General features: G+C 47.2%; 2 protein-coding genes across 6 annotated transcripts in view; one reads left to right on the top strand and one right to left on the bottom strand.

The window, feature by feature from the left end:
- The window catches only part of ADAM17 (ADAM metallopeptidase domain 17), a 43,238-nt gene extending 37,275 nt beyond the window's left edge, over positions 1 to 5,963 (top strand). For all 5 annotated transcript variants that reach the window (XM_019755936.2, XM_074331670.1, XM_074331671.1 and 2 more), the window contains 4 exons: positions 1,178 to 1,256; positions 1,959 to 2,047; positions 3,706 to 3,756; positions 4,224 to 5,963. In XM_019755936.2, coding sequence (XP_019611495.1) covers positions 1,178 to 1,256; positions 1,959 to 2,047; positions 3,706 to 3,756; positions 4,224 to 4,556 — 552 coding nt within the window. In that variant the 3' untranslated portion in view covers positions 4,557 to 5,963. The remainder of the gene's footprint in view (positions 1 to 1,177; positions 1,257 to 1,958; positions 2,048 to 3,705; positions 3,757 to 4,223) is intronic.
- Positions 5,964 to 6,083: 120 nt separating this feature from the next.
- Positions 6,084 to 16,492, bottom strand: IAH1 (isoamyl acetate hydrolyzing esterase 1 (putative)). Its single transcript, XM_019755939.2, has 6 exons — positions 16,347 to 16,492; positions 14,731 to 14,783; positions 12,088 to 12,236; positions 9,896 to 10,057; positions 7,803 to 7,924; positions 6,084 to 6,432 (listed from the first exon to the last, which is right to left on the bottom strand). The coding sequence occupies exons 1-6, from the start codon at positions 16,425 to 16,427 to the stop codon at positions 6,250 to 6,252; spliced, it is 750 nt and encodes a 249-aa protein (XP_019611498.2). The 5' UTR covers positions 16,428 to 16,492; the 3' UTR covers positions 6,084 to 6,249.
- Positions 16,493 to 17,234: the final 742 nt, after the last annotated feature.

Here is a 17,234-nt window from a genome sequence, read left to right as displayed (position 1 = left end):
CAAATGGAAGAACATGACAACACAAATGCTGCCATGTCCTAATCCGTTCGTTCTTGTGTTAAGAGTCTGGTGAGGTGTGCGTGGGCACGACCTAAGAGGAAAGGCCGAGCTCTCTCGGGGAGATCGAGCACACCTTCCAGAGCAGGGGACCCACATCCAGAGACTGCACAGGGCCTTGGGGGGCTTTGGTAGACTTGGTCAGTTTGGTGCAGTGGGTCCTGATTACTTGGTTTTCTAGGTTAATTATAAAATTAAGATTGCAGAAGTGCAAGGTACTGAATGAGAAGGAAACATCTAAAGGCAGCTCGACTCACCGAAGTCAGCCCTTTGTTTTCTACAGAAACGTACTTTTATTCGTGTAGAACACGGACGAGGGTTAGAGGCTTCTCCAAGGCAGCCTGGTTGTGTCCCTGTGTGTGCATCTGTGAGCAGTGTGTCCTCACTGGAGTGCCCCATCTTGAACAAACCGATTTTCTTGAGTTTGGTCTCCTGGTCATTCCAAATTCACATATTAAAAACGGACTGGTTGTGAAGTGTCAGTGACAGTATCCTGCTTTCTCGAGTACGCATTACCCTTAAATTATTGCCAGTGCCAAAATGGGCCCTAGATGTTTGATTTAATGAAGCCTGTCACGTGTTGTTTTTTTGTTTTTAAGATTTTATTGGGGAAGGGGAACAGGACTCTATTGAGGAATAGTGTGTACTTCCAGGACTTTTTTCCAAGTCAAGTTGTTGTCCTTTCAATCTTAGTTGTGGAGGGTGCCGTTCAGCTTCAAGTTGTTGTCCTTTCAGTCTTAGTTGTGGAGGGTGCCGTTCAGCTTCAAGTTGTTGTCCTTTCAGTCTTAGTTGTGGAGGGTGTTGTTCAGCTTCAAGTTGTTGTCCTTTCAGTCTTAGTTGTGGAGGGCGCAGCTCAGCTCAAGGTGCCGTGTTCAATCTTAGTTGCAGGGGGCGGAGCCCACCATCCTTTGCGGGACTCAAGAGAGTTGAACTGGCAACCTTGTGGTTGAGAGCCCACTGGCCCATGTGGGAATCGAACCGGCAGCCTTTGGAGTTAGGAGCACGGAGCTCCAACCGCCTGAGCCACCGGGCCGGCCCCACGTGTTAGTTATTTTTATAAAGCCATGTTGCTTCTGAGTGTATTTCCTTTGGGGTAATGCTGTATGTTTTCTGTTCATAGGGCAAATGTGAGAAACAAGTCCAGGATGTCATCGAGCGATTTTGGGATTTCATCGACCAGCTGAGCATTAATACTTTCGGTAGGTGATTCCCTAGGTGGCTTCTGCTTAGAATCGAGCTGATTTCTGGGATGACATTTGAAAAGTGTTGCTTCAGACGCATATGCTCTAATCCTGCAGTAGGAAATGGAAATATCCACTGCTTTTGTTTCATAACAGGTGGACTCATAGGTCTGCCCGTGTAGAGTGGATGTAGATTTTCAGACCAGGGAAGTCACTACTTACGATAGTCAAAGTATTGGCTTCCTTCTTACTGAAAAATGGGCACGTAATAGTGTAAGTGTGGTTTGGTCCCATAGATTGTAAATCTGAATCCTGTTTGATGTAAGATTTATGTAAAAATGGGCCTCACATCCTTGTTTCTGTAAAATCTGTTATGTTCTGTAGGGCCATAATTTAGAGTTTAGTCACAAAAATCTCCAGATGGCAACAATGTCTTCATAAGCATCATTGCCAGTTACTATTATACTCTGCGATTACTTCATTCAGTTACTCCAGGCACTGTGTGGAATACTCTGTAATCTGTGTGTTAGGGTTATTTATTTCTGGAAAGACCCATCGTGTGGGGAGGTGGTCAGGTCACAGAGGTGGCACAGACACTCTTTTCTATACCGAGTCAGTAGGATTTTCTAGCCAGTCTGCGGTATTTGTCACATTGATAACATTCTAAGAGATTTGTAAAGAGTTTTATTCAAGACATTCACTCTTTGAAATTGTTCACAGGGAAGTTTTTAGCTGACAACATCGTAGGTTCCGTCTTGGTTTTCTCCTTGATATTTTGGATTCCTTTCAGCATTCTTGTCCATTGCGTGGTAAGTCACCATTTTTAAGTAACGAAACATTTGCTTAAAATTTTGAGCAACTCCAACTATATAATTTTTGGAAAAGATAAATTTGTTCTTAACAAAATCTGACCTGGTGTTTCTAATGACATTTTTTGGTGTTATCCCTAGGAAAGCATATCGTATTAGAAGCTTAACTGATAGTCTCTTAAAAGAATTACACTTTTTGTGGGTGGATGTTGGCTTCTCAGGTGTAGTTTCTGAGAATTTTGTGCTTCTAAGCACAGGAGAGGCTGGCTGGATTTGTCTGGGACCTCTGGTGAAGCTCCTGGCGGGAGCATTTGCAGGCTGACTTGGTTATATTAGGTTAGGTTGGTGCAAAAGTAATTGCAGTTTTTAACCTGTTAAACTGCAATTACTTTTGCACCAACCTAATGACAGCAAACGTTAGTTTCTCAGATGGCACCTGTGCCACACAAATTCTTGGCCTTATCAGACCCTTCCAGCTAGTAAGAATGAGCTGTCTTTCTTATTCTCATTCGAAATGAGTAACCACTAGCAAACTAAATTAGGCTTTGAGGAACTTGGGGCTTTTTCAGAATTCTTCTTACAAATCCATTTGCCTTGCTTCTCTGTGGAAATGCCTTGCTTGTCTGCTGTAGAGACAAAGAAATCAGACCCAGGCTTCCAGACTTTACTCTGGCAGTCTTGCAATGGCCCTCATCTGAGTGCTTGGAAAATTCCAGCACGAGCATTTACTGCCCCGCCTCTCTTGCCTGCGCTGTCTCACTGGATAGCTCTTCCCCAGGGTGGTGAGCATGATGGGCATGGGGGAAATCTCGAGGGAGCGAGCAGTTCTGCTAAAGCAAAGCTGAGGTGGTGGAAGCTTTGACAGATGGGTGATAGTGTCATCCATTATGGGATGTCATCCATTATGGGATACTTGGGAGTGGAACCTACTATGTTAGCAGGGAACCGTGAGGCCTGACCACTGGTTTCCCAACAAAGCTGCTCATAGGAGTGAGGGTGTGGCTTGTTTCTGACTACAGAATACGTGGAGGGCAGCCAGACTCAAAGCCAGGCCTAGACTCCTGGGCTGAGCCCCCTGCCTGGTGCACACTGTCATGTTAGTGTCAGCCACAGGCAGGGGCAGGAACGTGTGTGCAGGATTCTGCAGAAGTAGGATGTCGGTTCTGAGGCCCAGTTCCTTCAAGTTTTGGCCACAGAAACTCTGGCAACAGTCAAGAGGATTCCAGATGTGGTGGATTCTGAGCCCAGGTCTGAGGCCAGAGCCAAGTGACAGCAGGCCCAGCCCCCGTAGCCCTCCACCGCCGGCCCCAAGGCCAGCAGAGCCTGGCACAGGCAGGGGCTGGACAGGGATCCATAGATCTGACCACTGGACACTGGGAGATGCCCTTTACCCTCCTGCCCTGGGAGATTAGAAAGTAGCACTTAAACCTGCCTTACTTAACACCGAGAAATGTATGTCCTTCAAGCACAAAGGAAGCTCTTTGAGCTGGTGGCAGAACTGTTTATGTAAAATTCATTTTCATCTCTTGAACCTGCAACCACTTTCTCCCACTCAAGTCCTAAGTTCTTCACTCAGTGTTAACACAAGCCAATAAGGAAAGGCACTTCACTGAATTTCTTTGTGGGAATGACCTTTTCCCTGCTTCTTTTCTCTCTAGGATAAGAAACTGGACAAGCAGTATGAGTCCCTGTCTCTGTTTCACCCCAGCGTAAGTTCACCACGGGGAGGAGCCGGGCATTCTGGGCTCCACTGTGGGCCCCCAGCTGCGCCTCCTTTGGTGGGTGGAGGCCATGTCGCAGCAGGAAGGATCCAGGTTGGATGTTGAAGTCGCCACAGTGACAGTGGGTGGAGGTGTTAACAGCACTGCCGTGCTGCCCCTCCCCTCGGCCGTGAGGGACTGAGCTGTTCACCGACATAGTTAATATTCTGTGAGATCTTTTCCTGTTTGGGATCTTAACTTGATAGTTATTTTTTACGAGTTCTCTTTTGGGTCTTCAAATGGCACATTGTCAGGACATTTGAAAGCTAACTTCCGGAGTCATTTCTGAGTTGAGGGAGCCTCACCTAGTGCTTTCCTTAGCGTGAGGGATCACGGCACCCACAGTGCGAGGCCATTTGGTGGGTCACGTTGGAGCTGTAGGACGTGTCATCCACCTCTCACTCCTGTCTTTCCAGAACGTCGAGATGCTCAGCAGCATGGACTCAGCGTCAGTTCGCATCATCAAGCCCTTTCCTGGGCCCCAGACCCCAGGCCGCCTGCAGCCCGCCCCCGTGATGCCTGTGGCTCCGAAACTGGACCACCAGCGCATGGACACCATCCAGGAAGACCCCAGCATGGACTCGCACATGGACGAGGACGGCTTCGAGAAGGACCCCTTCCCGAGCAGCAGCGCCGCCGCCAAGTCCTTTGAGGATCTCACCGACCACCCGGTCACAAGGAGCGAAAAGGCCTCCTCGTTTAAGCTGCAGCGGCAGAATCGTGTGGACAGCAAAGAAACAGAGTGCTAGTTTAGAGACTTACGTTCTGAACTCTTTGACTTAAGTGTGCAAAATATTTTCATAGATTTGACCTGAAATCACTGCATGTATTTTGTGAAGATTTGGGAGAAACAAGGTGACTTTCCAGCACATGCTGGCCGTGTTTGGACCCCTTCCCATGCATCATACTTGTGTGGTCAGGCCCTTTCCTTGGGAACAGGTAAGGGGAATCTAGCTTATTTTGAGGCTTTCAGGTTTTAGTGTTTTCGATCTTTAAAAATTTCCTTCAACCTGTGGTGCAAAAGCAGAAAATATAGCTGGATTAGGTTATAAATATTTACATTTTTGTAAATTAACCTTTTATATTGATAATAGCACTGATTAGGGAAATGATCAATTTTCTTTCTTTTTCATACACTGTAATGATCCGCTGAATATGAGGAGGCATTTGACAGTTACTCGTGAGGACAACTGGAACACACATAATTTATTTTTGCCTTCAAGTAAACACAGAGGAGATAAAACTAAGCTGTACATGAGCTCCAAAATGTGGGTTCTGGTCTTAGGTGTTACCCAGAGCTTTCAGCAGCATTCAGCAGCAGGGATAGTCACACATCTAAATTTAGGAAGAACATGGGGTAATGTTTCTTAGAATTCTAAGGTTAGTACTCTCTAGAATTAAAACAATCAAGTTTACATGAGTTACAAGTAGTAACCAGTCGAATTTACAGAATCCTGTGAACTCTTTAGGGCCCTAATTTGTTGGGCAGTTTTGTTTTGTAAGTACCTTTGCCATTCACCAAACTGAAATTACTTCAAAATAAGAAGAGTATGGTCACCTCTTTTTCAACACTAGTAGTCTGAGGTAGCTGTTTCTCGCCAAAAGTGAACAGTTTTGAATGGGCAAGGGTGGGACATGCTGGCCAGGAGGGAATGCGCCTCCCTGGGGCTTTGTTTCTACACAAGTGATTCTGAAGAACCTTCTGTATTGACCTGAAAGTGGGGATTTGCATTGCTGCTTGCTTTAGTGCTTCAGGATTCTGGGCGCATGCATTTACTGTGTGCAGGATCAGTCCTCTGGTAAAAGTGATTTCCTTAAAATTATAGTTAAAGCGTTTCCCCTGTAAGAACTGCAATGTGCTAACCAGTCAACACCTTTTAAATGAGAACTGGTAAACTTTGAGGGCAATTAACCAAACCTGTGACAAATGGTATCTTTCTTTCTAAGGACGTTTGTTATGCAGATACCTGTTACACTAATACTTGAACTTGTACCTTGTGGTATTGGCTGTCTTTTAAGTAGTCATGATATTCTTATATTTTAATTACACTTTTGGAATCTGATAAGTGGGGTGTGTGGGTGTATGAGTGAAGCAGTTCCCAGCAGAATGGAAGAAAACCATTTTTTATAAAATTGTAACTTTTTAAAAAACAAAACTGTGTTTACCTGTTTTCCATTTCCAGAAGGAACAAACTGCTCAGGGTGCATTCTGTAGCTATGGCACTGATGACACCTGCATTAGCCAAGTATCAAAACAACACAGCTGGATACAAAGCTTCCCTGAAAAATTAGGATGCTTTTATTAAGCTTGGTAGCAGACGTCAGTGTTTTTTTGTTGCAGGGTCATGAGAAAATAATCTTCTTTGATCACTTATCTGGGGATTTCTGTGCACTGGTAACATCTTGTGCTGTAAGTAAACAGCCAGCCTGGGTTTTATCTGACTAATGGTCCCCGTCTCCCAGAAGACTGAGTTCTGGCTTTGCTTCTGCTACATCTCGCCAGTAAGGGAGCAGCAACGGTAAAGAAGAGACTTTCTTCTCTATCAAAGGCCAGAGATGTGAGGACAAAACCTCATTTCCCTTTGGTGATAAGTGTAGTCCATCTGACAAATAGGATGAAAAGTCCTGTAAGGGGAGAGAGGACTCAGGTAAAGGTGTGCGAGTGACTTTTCTAATCCTGGTGCCCCAGGGGTGGCCCCGATTGGCATATCACCAGCCCGACCAGCAGTCTCCTGGGAGGGTGACAGCAGCTGGTGCTTTGTGTAGCAAGTGTTCACACGCCCTTGGTAGGTTACATGCATATCACAGATCAGAAAGCCTCACACCACGGAGCACCTGAGCTGAGATGTCCTTCCAGGTCATCTGGTCAAAGAGGCTTAACGAGCGAATATGGCACATTAAACCACAAAATCTAGTGTTAGAGCTCAGGGCCCAGTGATAATTTGATGGGCAAGTTATTAGGTGGAAAGAACTCGTCCACCTTGTGTTCTCGTCCAGGCTAGAACACAAGAGTCCAGCCCTCCACGCCCTGAGCTCGGGAACGCTGACCACTAGAGCCCTTTCTCTGTTGGGAAGAGTCTTCCCTCAGCTCAGCTGCCCCATCCCCGTTAGCCTTTCACAGACTAGGATTCCAATTCCAGTGGCGCTTTTCCTGGGCCTTTGTTTTCTCATCGCTGCTCTTTTAGATGAGAGGACCGCTAAGGAAGACCCTCTCATTCTAGAATCTTAATGTGTTAAAGCAGAAAGGGCTGTAAGAGCAGCCGGCTCCATGGTTTGCAATTTCCTTTTCTCCAGCTGCACAGCTTTTCCCACCCCCCTCAGGTGGAAGCTTAACGCAGACAGAAATAGACCTCTGGCTGCTGTCCCCTTCAGCCGAGGCTGCTCCTGACTTGGAAACCCACGAAAGGGTCAAGTCTAATCACGGTTTCTGAGGAAGACACACAGTTTTCACTTGTGTAAACACGCAGGAGTGAGACTGCTGGGTCCTGCGTAAGCGTTATGTTTCCCTGTATGGGAAGCGGTCAGACTGCTCCTGCAGGGCTGTCCCATTCTGCATGGGGCTCGGCCTTTTACCTTTCATATTTTACTGTAAGTGGGCCTTTTGGCTTTAAACCCCAAATAACGAACTATATATCAAACTACGGATTTTAGCTGATACCTTACTCTACTTCCATTCATCGCTCAGCCTGGCAAAAAGTGTCCCCCCACCGCTCCCCCCAGTCCTACAAAAGAGCCTGGCCTAGACGTTCTCACACATGAGCCGTTTGGTGCTCATCTCACTGTGCTGCTAACTCCTAACTGTTCAAGGGTCCCTGCTGCGTGCAGCTACGGAGCAGGCTGAAGAGGGTGCTCATCTGCAAGCTGTCCCAGGGCCTCTCCTTTCTGCCTCAACTTGAATTGGTGACAAGGACAATTACCTTGCCTACTCAGAGCCACGCAGCTCAGGCACTTCTGTGTGATCTGCGCACCCAGTAGGACCGAGCAAGCCACCCTACCTGACCGTCCCTTTGCATCAAGGTCCACAGGTCAAGCACGTCAGTCCCACATTCCTGGGCCACTTGCAGGCACGCACGGGCGTACTCACCAACAACTGACTTCAGGCGATTTAACTTGCAACCTTTGAGAAGAGAGAAAATCAGGAGGCAACTGATAAACCCAAGTCCTGGTCCTTGTGCAGGCTCTAGTAACCCGATGGACCGCTCCTCAGTTCCCGGAGACAGGCGTGGCCTTCCGGACGTGACCTGGGCCAGCGGGGGGTGTGGGGAGTCACAAGGACAGGCCAGCATGAGCAGTGGGGAGGAGATGCCTTAGCGGGCAGCACTGCCTCCTGAGGACACTGAACAGAGACGGGTCCAGAGGCTGGAAAGGCCTAGGGGAACCGGGCTGGTGGCTAGTAAGGGGTGCACACTAGAGGAACGCTGTGCCGAGACCCCTGAATTTTCACATGTAATAAGAGTGGGAACGTGTAGACTTGCCACCAGAGAAGGTAAAAGCTGGAAGGGACCACAGGTCATTTGGGCTAACGTGGGTCAGCACATTTCCCCTGCGGAGGGCTGCACAGTAGACTTCAGGCTTGGTGGGCATGTGGTCTCTGGGCACCTATGCCACCCTGCCAGTGTGCTCAAAAGTAGCCAGACACAGAACCGAAAGCACGGGGCCTGGCTGTCCTACACAACTTTGTTAGTGGTAGCCAGTGCGTCAGATTGCTGACCCCCCAATCTAATGTGGTGATTCTCAAACAAGCGGACGTCAGAATCAGCTGGAAGACGTCCTGGGCTCCACCCCGACTTCTGACTCAGTAGGTCTGGGTGGTCCGAGACTTTGCGTTTCTACCAAGTTTCCAGGTGATGCTCATCTGCTAATCTATTAAGCACCACACAACCCAGCCTGATGGCCGGCGAAAAACAGGAATGTGTTTTTACCAGCACTCAGGACTCACCTCTATAAAAATGAAGCAAGTCTCACAAAACAATACCCACTGCGCTCTAGATACTGATTTTTCTATTATATTCCATTAAAAAGTTTGTTGTCACTCACTGGGTTTCATGAGCCACGAAGGGGTTGTGACCTGCGATTTGAGAAACACGAACAGTTCTAACTTGCACACCTCAGTCACCCCGGCATGAACGTGTCCTGTGTCAGCACTTACTACCGGACGAGCCATCCCTGACGCTGGCAGGACACTAGCAGGACACCCCTAGGGTCGTCGCTTTGGCAACAGCGGGGCCTGTCTCCCTCCTTCCCCCGCCCCCTACACTCTTGGAGGGGAACGTTCCCTGTTTACCTCCTTGGGGAGCTTTCTGGGCAGTGCTTCTTTCTGCTTCCCTACTTTCCACAGACCTTCAGCAATAAGTACCTCTTATACCACTTATCGCGTTGCTTCAAATACTTATTTACAGGACACTCCCCCTCACTAGCCCAACAGGCAGAAACTGGCTTCTAGTTATTTCTGTATCCCGAGCACCTGTAAAGGTGGCAAGAGGAACAGTGTGTGGGGGCAGAAGCGCCTCCAGTGGTCACAAGACAGGAACCTGGTGTTGGGGTGCCTGAGAGCTGCATGCTGTCGCTCAGTCACAATTGAGGCGGAAGTACCCTTGCACTTGGGCACCTCTGCCAGTGAGCCTGCAGAGGAGCCTTTGTTTTGGGGGGAGAAGGGTATCAGGCGAGGTGAGGCGGAGTGGAGAAAGGGCCACATGCAGATGGCAAACAAGCAGGAGTAGGCACCTCCCGCCGCTGCCAAGTCAGGAAGACACCCCGTGTGGAGGTCAGGGCTCAGCGCCATGCAGACAACCAAGTTCATGGCTGTTCTGAGACGCTCGCTCAGTCATCAGCCCTGAAATTCAGTGGCTCTGTGGGCACCTTGGAGTTTGGAAAAAAAGGCAGCAAATGCCAGGGCAAAGGGCCCACCCCACCCCAAGTGACAAAAGTTCTGTTATGACACAATGGAAGCTGTACTTTTTTCTGTTTAACTTCTGTTGATGGAAAACAGACCTGTCCGGATACGGGGCGCTTGAGGCCCACAGGCGGGACAGCACCACCCATCCCGCCCTCCCAGCTGAGCTGGCCGGATGGGGGCGCTCGCGGTTACCTTGCATGAGGCACTGCTTTTCCCAGGCAGCCTCGCAGAGCGGGGGTGGCGTGATGAGAATGACCCTGTCCTCGGGCACGCCCACGGCCTGCAGGTACCGCACCATGCTCTTCAGATTCACCACGTACTCATCCAGGGGGACGTGCTGCTTGGGGTTCTCCTCTGCTCAGGAGGAAGACGGGTACTTCAGCCCAAATGCAGGTGTAAGTGGCAGCGCCTAGTACTCATGATGCTGCTGGGGAACTGCTTACACTAAGGACAGAGCGGGGCCTTCGTCAAACACACTTCCAAGGCTCTGGCTCGGCCCTTCAAAGTTGTGGCCCTGGGCTGTTAGGTGGAATTTGTAAAGAAAGCCCTGCCAGGTTCTGTGCTGGCTCTGCCCTTAACTGGCAAACAGGGATGATGACAGGGACCACCCATAGGGCTCCTATGAAAAGCAAGTCGGCCAGGTGTGCTGAGCGCTTGCAGCAAGCTGCCTGCCCCAAGGAAGCACTGGGGACTCGGCGGCTGGCTGCACAGCCCTGTTTCCGGAAGGGCGCCCAACCAGCACTACAGCGCCCGCTGCGGGCCCGCGTGCAGACCACATGTACGTGCAAGCACAGGAGAACCATAAATCACATCCTACCACCCAGAAAACCATTGCTGGCACTTAGATGTACTTCTTTCCAGTCTTTTCCATGGAGATATGTATACTTGAACAAAGTTGGGATCACACTGAAGATAAATGACCATATTGTGCTTTTTTCACATATGACAAGTATTTCTGTTTCCATAAATAGGCCTCAAAAAACGACAGATTTAGTTAGGGTGATCACAGTTGAAGCTTCTAATTCCTTACTATGTAGCATTCTATTCTTTCTTTCTTTTTTTTTTTTTATAAAGAACATACACCTGGTTATTTCCTTAAGGATTTCTAGATGAGGGAAGTTTCTTGATGCACAACACCAAAAAGCTTTCCGAAAAAGTACAAGCTTGCCCACCAAAAACGTAAGAGTCCATCTTATTCCACACCTGTCATCTATAAGAATTACTGCTTAAAACTGCTGTCCTACAGTATTTGACTCAAAAAACCCAAAGTTCCTTGTTACGTACTGGTTGTTAAATTTCTCCTTTTTGGATGATCTATTCCTGTCTTTGCCCATTTTTCTATTGGAGTTAATATTTTTCTTATTGATTTCTACACCGGTGGCTCAGGCGGTTAGAGCTCCATGCTCCTAACTCCGAAGGCTGCTGGTTCAATTCCCACATGGGCCAGTGGGCTCTCAACCACAAGGTTGCCAGTTCAATTCCTTGACTCCTGCAAGGGATGGTGGGCTCCGCCCCCTGCAACTAAGATTGAACACAGCACTTTGAGCTGAGCTTCCGCTGAGCTCCGGAATGGCTCAGATGGTTGGAGCGCATCCTCTCAACCACAAGGTTGCTGGTTCAATTCCTCGACTCCCGCAAGGGATGGTGGGCTGTGCTCCCTGCAACCAGCAACGGCAACTGGACCTGGAGCTGAGCTGCGCCCTCCACAACTAAGACTGAAAGGACAACAACTTGAAGCTGAACAGTACCCTCCACAACTAAGATTGAAAGGACAACAACTTGACTTGGAAAACAAGTCCTGGAAGTACACACTGTTCCCCAATAAAGTCCTGTTCCCCTTCCCCAATAAAATCTTAAAAAAAAAAAAAAAAGACATTAACCTGCCATATTTTTGTAAATATTTTCCTGTCCTTTTTATAATTTTTTTGACATGTGTCCTCTTCAGAACACAGCAGCAGTTCTTCCGAAAACACGAGGGACATGCTTCCTGTTCCAAACCCATTTACCATCACCTAGGATTCCAGTCTTCGCCTGAGTCCAGGGGCTGTGGGCCTGAGCTCCTTTTTCATCAGTGTGATTCATGCTGCAAAGTGTACAGTGTGAACCCTCTGTTGCCAACTACCTCATCTAAAGAGCAAAGAATCAGACATTGAGCATAGCACGGCAGGGCTCGAGAAAACACGAGAGTGTTTACAAGTTTAGGTCTAACAACCCAGGCATGCGGAAAATAAGTTGAACTAGAAGAAATATATAAAAGTACTCAGTGAACTCATAAATTCTGCAAAATTTTATCTACTAGGAGATAAGTATACAGTATATACATTTAAGTTTGCTATAACAAAAATTATTAAAAATGAACTAGGAAAATACAAAAATGTCTTTACCTTTCAGTGCACTGTCATTGGCACCAAAGAAAATTGTAACTGCTACTGGGTTGTCCAAAATGTTCCCTTTCGTGATTAATCTTGGAAGGATAATTTTGGCCCATCGGGTATTATAGCCTGAAAATCCACGATTCAAAACATCACATTTTCTGAAATGAAAAATTTTAAAGGAAGGTGATTTGTGGAAAAAACCGTTTTCGGTCCTCTAGCCATCCTTTGGTGAGTCTGTGCTCTCTTGGCTTATGCTGCCCTCTCTGATCCTGGCCAGGGGTAAAGCTGCTTATGTTGTTTCAAGATAGAGGTAATAAACCCGTCCTCGATGAGAGCTTATAATTACGAACCAAAGGGCTATGATTTAGTCTGCAGATGGTGATTTCATGCATGGTATGGTGGGGTGCTTTTAAAATGGGGTTTACAGCAGACAGATACTAATCTGAGCAAGTACAGGTGTCTTGGGTAGAAAGTCCCCTGGAAGCTGGAACTCAGATGTAACAATGGTTAGTTTAGTAAGGGATAAGCGTATACAGTATTTTTCAGACTTTTTTATAGACTTACTAATTTTTTTAGAGTCGTAAGTTTATGGCAAAACTGAGAGGAAGGTCGAGACTTCCCATCAGAAGGCAGAGCCTCCCCCCTATCCACGTCCCCCACCAGAGTGGGACATTAGTTACAAGTGACAAACCTATTTTGACCATTCATTATCATTAACAACCAATTGCTTTGATTAAATAATTTTAGTAACTATATTGTGTTTGTCTAAACCAGTTCATTAGCAGGCATTTTTTCCTTCTTAAAAATATACGATTTTTTTTCAAAAGGAGGGTGGACTTAAAATTGTTTGGTCCCTTGGCAGTGAAAGCAGGTGATGCCTCTGACGCCAGTCACCCCGCCAGCATCCCTATTATGTAACGCTCTCCTCCCACACAGCCGCCTCGCTTCCCCAGGGATCTGCCTGATGGAAGGAATGGGCTCCTTGCGCCAACGTGAGTATTCCTCTGCCTGGCGTCTAGCTTTCGGTCCATTGTGGTGTTTTAGTTTATAATGGGCTCTCTTGAGCTTGGCTGAGGTGAGTGTGCGCAGGAGAGAGGGCGGCACTCTCTGGGGGTGGAGCCCGAATGGGGGAGAATTCACCCAGGTGAGGCCTCCTTGTGGGGTCAGCCAGCAGCCACTCAGTTTTGTGCTTTGTACCTCAACATGAGGCTTTTAAGAAGTTACATAAATAAGGTACAATAGACCATACATACATGTTTCCAAAATTCTGAAAAATAACTAGCTTCTAATTAAGTGGTCTTCTAGCACTCACACCTGTAAACTATCAATTCTGACAAGATTCTCATGCTAAATTTAACTCTTTATGAACCACTTACATGTTGGTGAATTTGGAATGCCTGGAGTTTTTCAGGCCATTTGAATAATCAGCTTTTCAATGTCTTCTATTTGCTAATTCAACAGTTATTGGATGACTAAAATAAACCACTTGCTATAGTCCAGGTACTTCACCAAGCACACAGGAGCTTCCACACTCTCCCAGCAGGAAAGCAGGCTCCCTTGTTATCACCAGAGGCCTCAGGAGCAGAGCCAAGCCACCTGCCACTTCTTAGTGTGACCTTGTTATTTAACCTCTCTCCGCCTTACTTTTCTCAGATATAAAATGGGTAGAAGGATAATAAAAAAATTATAGAGTCGTTGTAAAGATTAAATGAGACAATATACATGAAGCATTTAAAATAATCTCTGGCACTTGATAAACATTAAATAAAAGCTATTCAACACTGCACCCCCCCCATTTTACAGAACAGAAAACTGAGGAATTAAATTATACTTTTGTGTTTTTAGATTAAGAAGTCCACTTAAATAGAGAAAGCATTTGGGAATAGAAAAGGCTGGAAGGTCAATTTTTCATTTCTAGTTTAGGGGATAAAAATGAAAGAGAAAGTGAAGACATTTTAAAACACATTTCACATTTAGAAATAAAACATATTTTCTTGGTGTGTTAACACTGATCAAAAAAATTATCAAGTAATGACAAACTGGTAGTACCCCCAGCTTATTATTTCTTCTAAAGGAGGAAAAGAAAACTTCTGTCCATCAGTTTACTGATACCCTAATACAAATACTTGTGTCGCCTGTTTTTAATGTGGAAAATATTTCTATTTATTTTTTAACCTTTTCAATTAGAACAGTTTCCCTTTTAATGACTTCCTTAGCATACATTTAAGTTTGGCAAATAAAATACCCAAATCATCACTATTTCTGATATATTTTATAAACAAAATTGGGGGAGGAAACCTCTATCCAAAAATGAATCCAACTTCGGGTTAAGAATATATCCTTTCAACTCCTCACTAATCATTTAAGCCATACCCACCATAATAACTGAATAAGAACTTGTCTTCTTTAGATTGTGAAAAGCTGTCTTTTTAAATTTTTTTGGATTCAACCCCCTAATATGTTTTTCATAACTTTTAAGGTTGATGTCACATGGTGGCAAAGTTCTTTTTACTGAACCCTGAGTCCTCCTTTGCTCCTCCCCCCTCCCTATATCTTACTGTTTGAAACTGGACCATTCATTCTTGCCTCCTGACATGCAATTACATTTTCCATCAATAAACATTCAAGTATCAATCTAGAAACTATTCTCACCTGACCAGCTTGTCAGCCAGTGATGCTCCCCATCCACCCTGCTGGAAAGAAAACTGAAGAAAGAAAAGCCCATTACTACTTAATGTAATTAGGACATTTTAATAAGGACATTTTGGTCAGCAATTCCCTTTTTGTTCTCTTCCTGACGTCTTGGCCTTCTGACCTTGCTTTGCTCAGAGGTGGTCACTTTAGGGATTACTGTAACCACAGCTCAGCAACTCTGGAAAGCAGACGTAATTTTCTCTATCATTTGGATTCGAGTCAGTTGTCTACATTTTATTGAAACCTAATATTAAAGTCACTGTTATCCAGAAAAGCTACTTTTAAAAAAAAAATCTATGTCTGAGAGATCAAATCAACTGTGTATTAGTTAGGAAATTAAGTCTATGCTATACTCCCTTTCCACAGTTGAAAGAGTAAGAAAATTACAGAACTCGGGGAACATTTTTTGATATACATTCCCATGGAATTTGGAAAGCCCTCACTGCCCAAATGCCTAAAAATAGTGTTACCAACTATTGGCATGAACACAGAAAACTGGTTTAGGATATTATGTCCGGAGTGTTAGAAAAATAAGAAAAAACCAAGGGAAAGTAATTTTTAAAATGTGCTCCCTCCCAGAAGAAAATGTATTTCCAAACATTTTTTCTTAATGTGAGTTGAAATGATCTTTGGTGAAAAGACGATCTATTTTATTATTAGAGACATTTTACTCCAGACCAACCTGTTCCACCAGAACAGGGAGCTACCGTATTTCCCTGAAAATAAGACCTAGCCGCACAATCAGCTCTCAGGCGTCTTTTGGAGCAAAAATTAACATAAGACCCGGTCTTAGACCGCGTATAACAACACAACACAACGTAAAACACATAACGAAACACCGGGTCTTACATTAATTTCTGCTCCAAAAGACGCCTGAGAGCTGATTGTCGGGCTAGGTCTTATTTTCGCGGAAACAGGGTGGTGTTTCCTGTACAAGAGGCCGTAGGCGCTGCAGGACGTGGTTCAGCCGCCAGCCGGCGTGGTCTGTGCAGGTGGCCCTGCGGGGACACAACGCGCCACTGGTGCAGTGAGCGACCAAAGCACGTGGGGGTGAGAGAACTGCCCGGGACAAGGAAGCTGCTAAAAATAAACAATGAGCCTCAACTCCTCCCAGGGCCTCCTAAAATCCCCGTGAAAAATGACGAACAGAGGCGGGGCGAGCTCAGACTTTGTCACTCCCAGGGCGTGGCCGGCAAAACGGGTCTAAGACTAAAGCCTGCGCGAGGCCTGCAGGTCACGCACCGTCGTCTAGAGGCCACGAACAACTAGAAACGGGAAGCGGCCAGGGTGTTATGAAGGGACGCGGGAGGCGTCTGGTACACGACGCCCCTCTGTTCGCTGCAGGAGGCTGCAGGCGTTATCGAAATGACCCCGCCTCAGGAGCTGGGGGCAACGGCCTCGACAACCTTGTGACGGGAGGGGGAAACCGGGGTCCCGCGTGAGGAGAGAAGGCGGGAGTCGGCGGTGAAGCCAGGCCCGCGGCCCTCGGGGGGGCGTCGCCGAGGACGCCCGAGACCCGGCCTTGTGAGGGCCGAGCCGGGGTCTGTGGACCGTACGGGGCTGAGCGGCGGTACCTGGGTGATGGAGTCCCCGAAGAGCAACACCCGCGGCCAGACCAGAGAGCTCCCGCAACCCACAGTCTCGCACAGCGCCATAACCCCGACGGCGAGAGGCGGAGCAGGCCAGATATCCGGGCGGGGCGAGCGGCAGGGGCGGGGCGAACGGCCAGGGGGCGGGGCGAGCGGCCGGGGGCGTGGCGAGCGGCCGGGGCGGGGCGAACGGCCGGGGGCGGGGCGAGCGGCGCCTGCGCAGTCCGATGTCCTCCTTGCCTTGTCACCCGTCCCCGGGATCGCGCCTCCCGGTGCTCCTTGAGCAGCGATTCTTTGGTGGCCACCTGGCCATTTTAAAAAGACGCAATGGCTGTTGGGTCTCGGAAAGCACAGTTTTGCCCGTTTATGAAAGCTCGGCCTCCTGCATTCATTCGCTTTCGTCCATTCATTCATACCGAGCCGTTAGGTGCGGCAGTGACCCTGCCCTCCAGGAGCCCACCGACGCCCGGAGGGAGGAGAGGCCTGAGGGTCGGCCTGGGCTGCGCCTCTACCCGCCCTCTGGTCACTGTCGCTGTTCATTTGCTCAGGTAGAAACCATCCCCGAAACGAGAGCGGTTTTGTGGTGCCACCAGAAGAGGCATCACACCATTCGCAGGAGGGTTCAAATATTCAGCAGAGGGCAATAGAGAGAAGAACAAACATTAGAAGTACTTCCAAGGGATTCATTCACCACAGGACCACCTCTTATTAAAAATTTAACCATTTGTTGAAGGTTTTGACCTCAAAAAAATACATTCATGACCTTTGCTAAAGACCGTACCGCGGAGTAGTCAAGGAAAACTGCTGTGCTGAGGTTCTCCCGTCGGGGAGACAGGTTAGGTTCACCTCTGAATACAACAGTGGGGATTTCTA

This window comes from Rhinolophus sinicus, linkage group LG05, assembly GCF_036562045.2.
Source record: "Rhinolophus sinicus isolate RSC01 linkage group LG05, ASM3656204v1, whole genome shotgun sequence".
NCBI classification, from domain to species: domain Eukaryota; kingdom Metazoa; phylum Chordata; class Mammalia; order Chiroptera; family Rhinolophidae; genus Rhinolophus; species Rhinolophus sinicus.
Note: the sequence above shows the minus strand (reverse complement) of the source record. Positions and strands in the feature narration are given on the sequence as shown.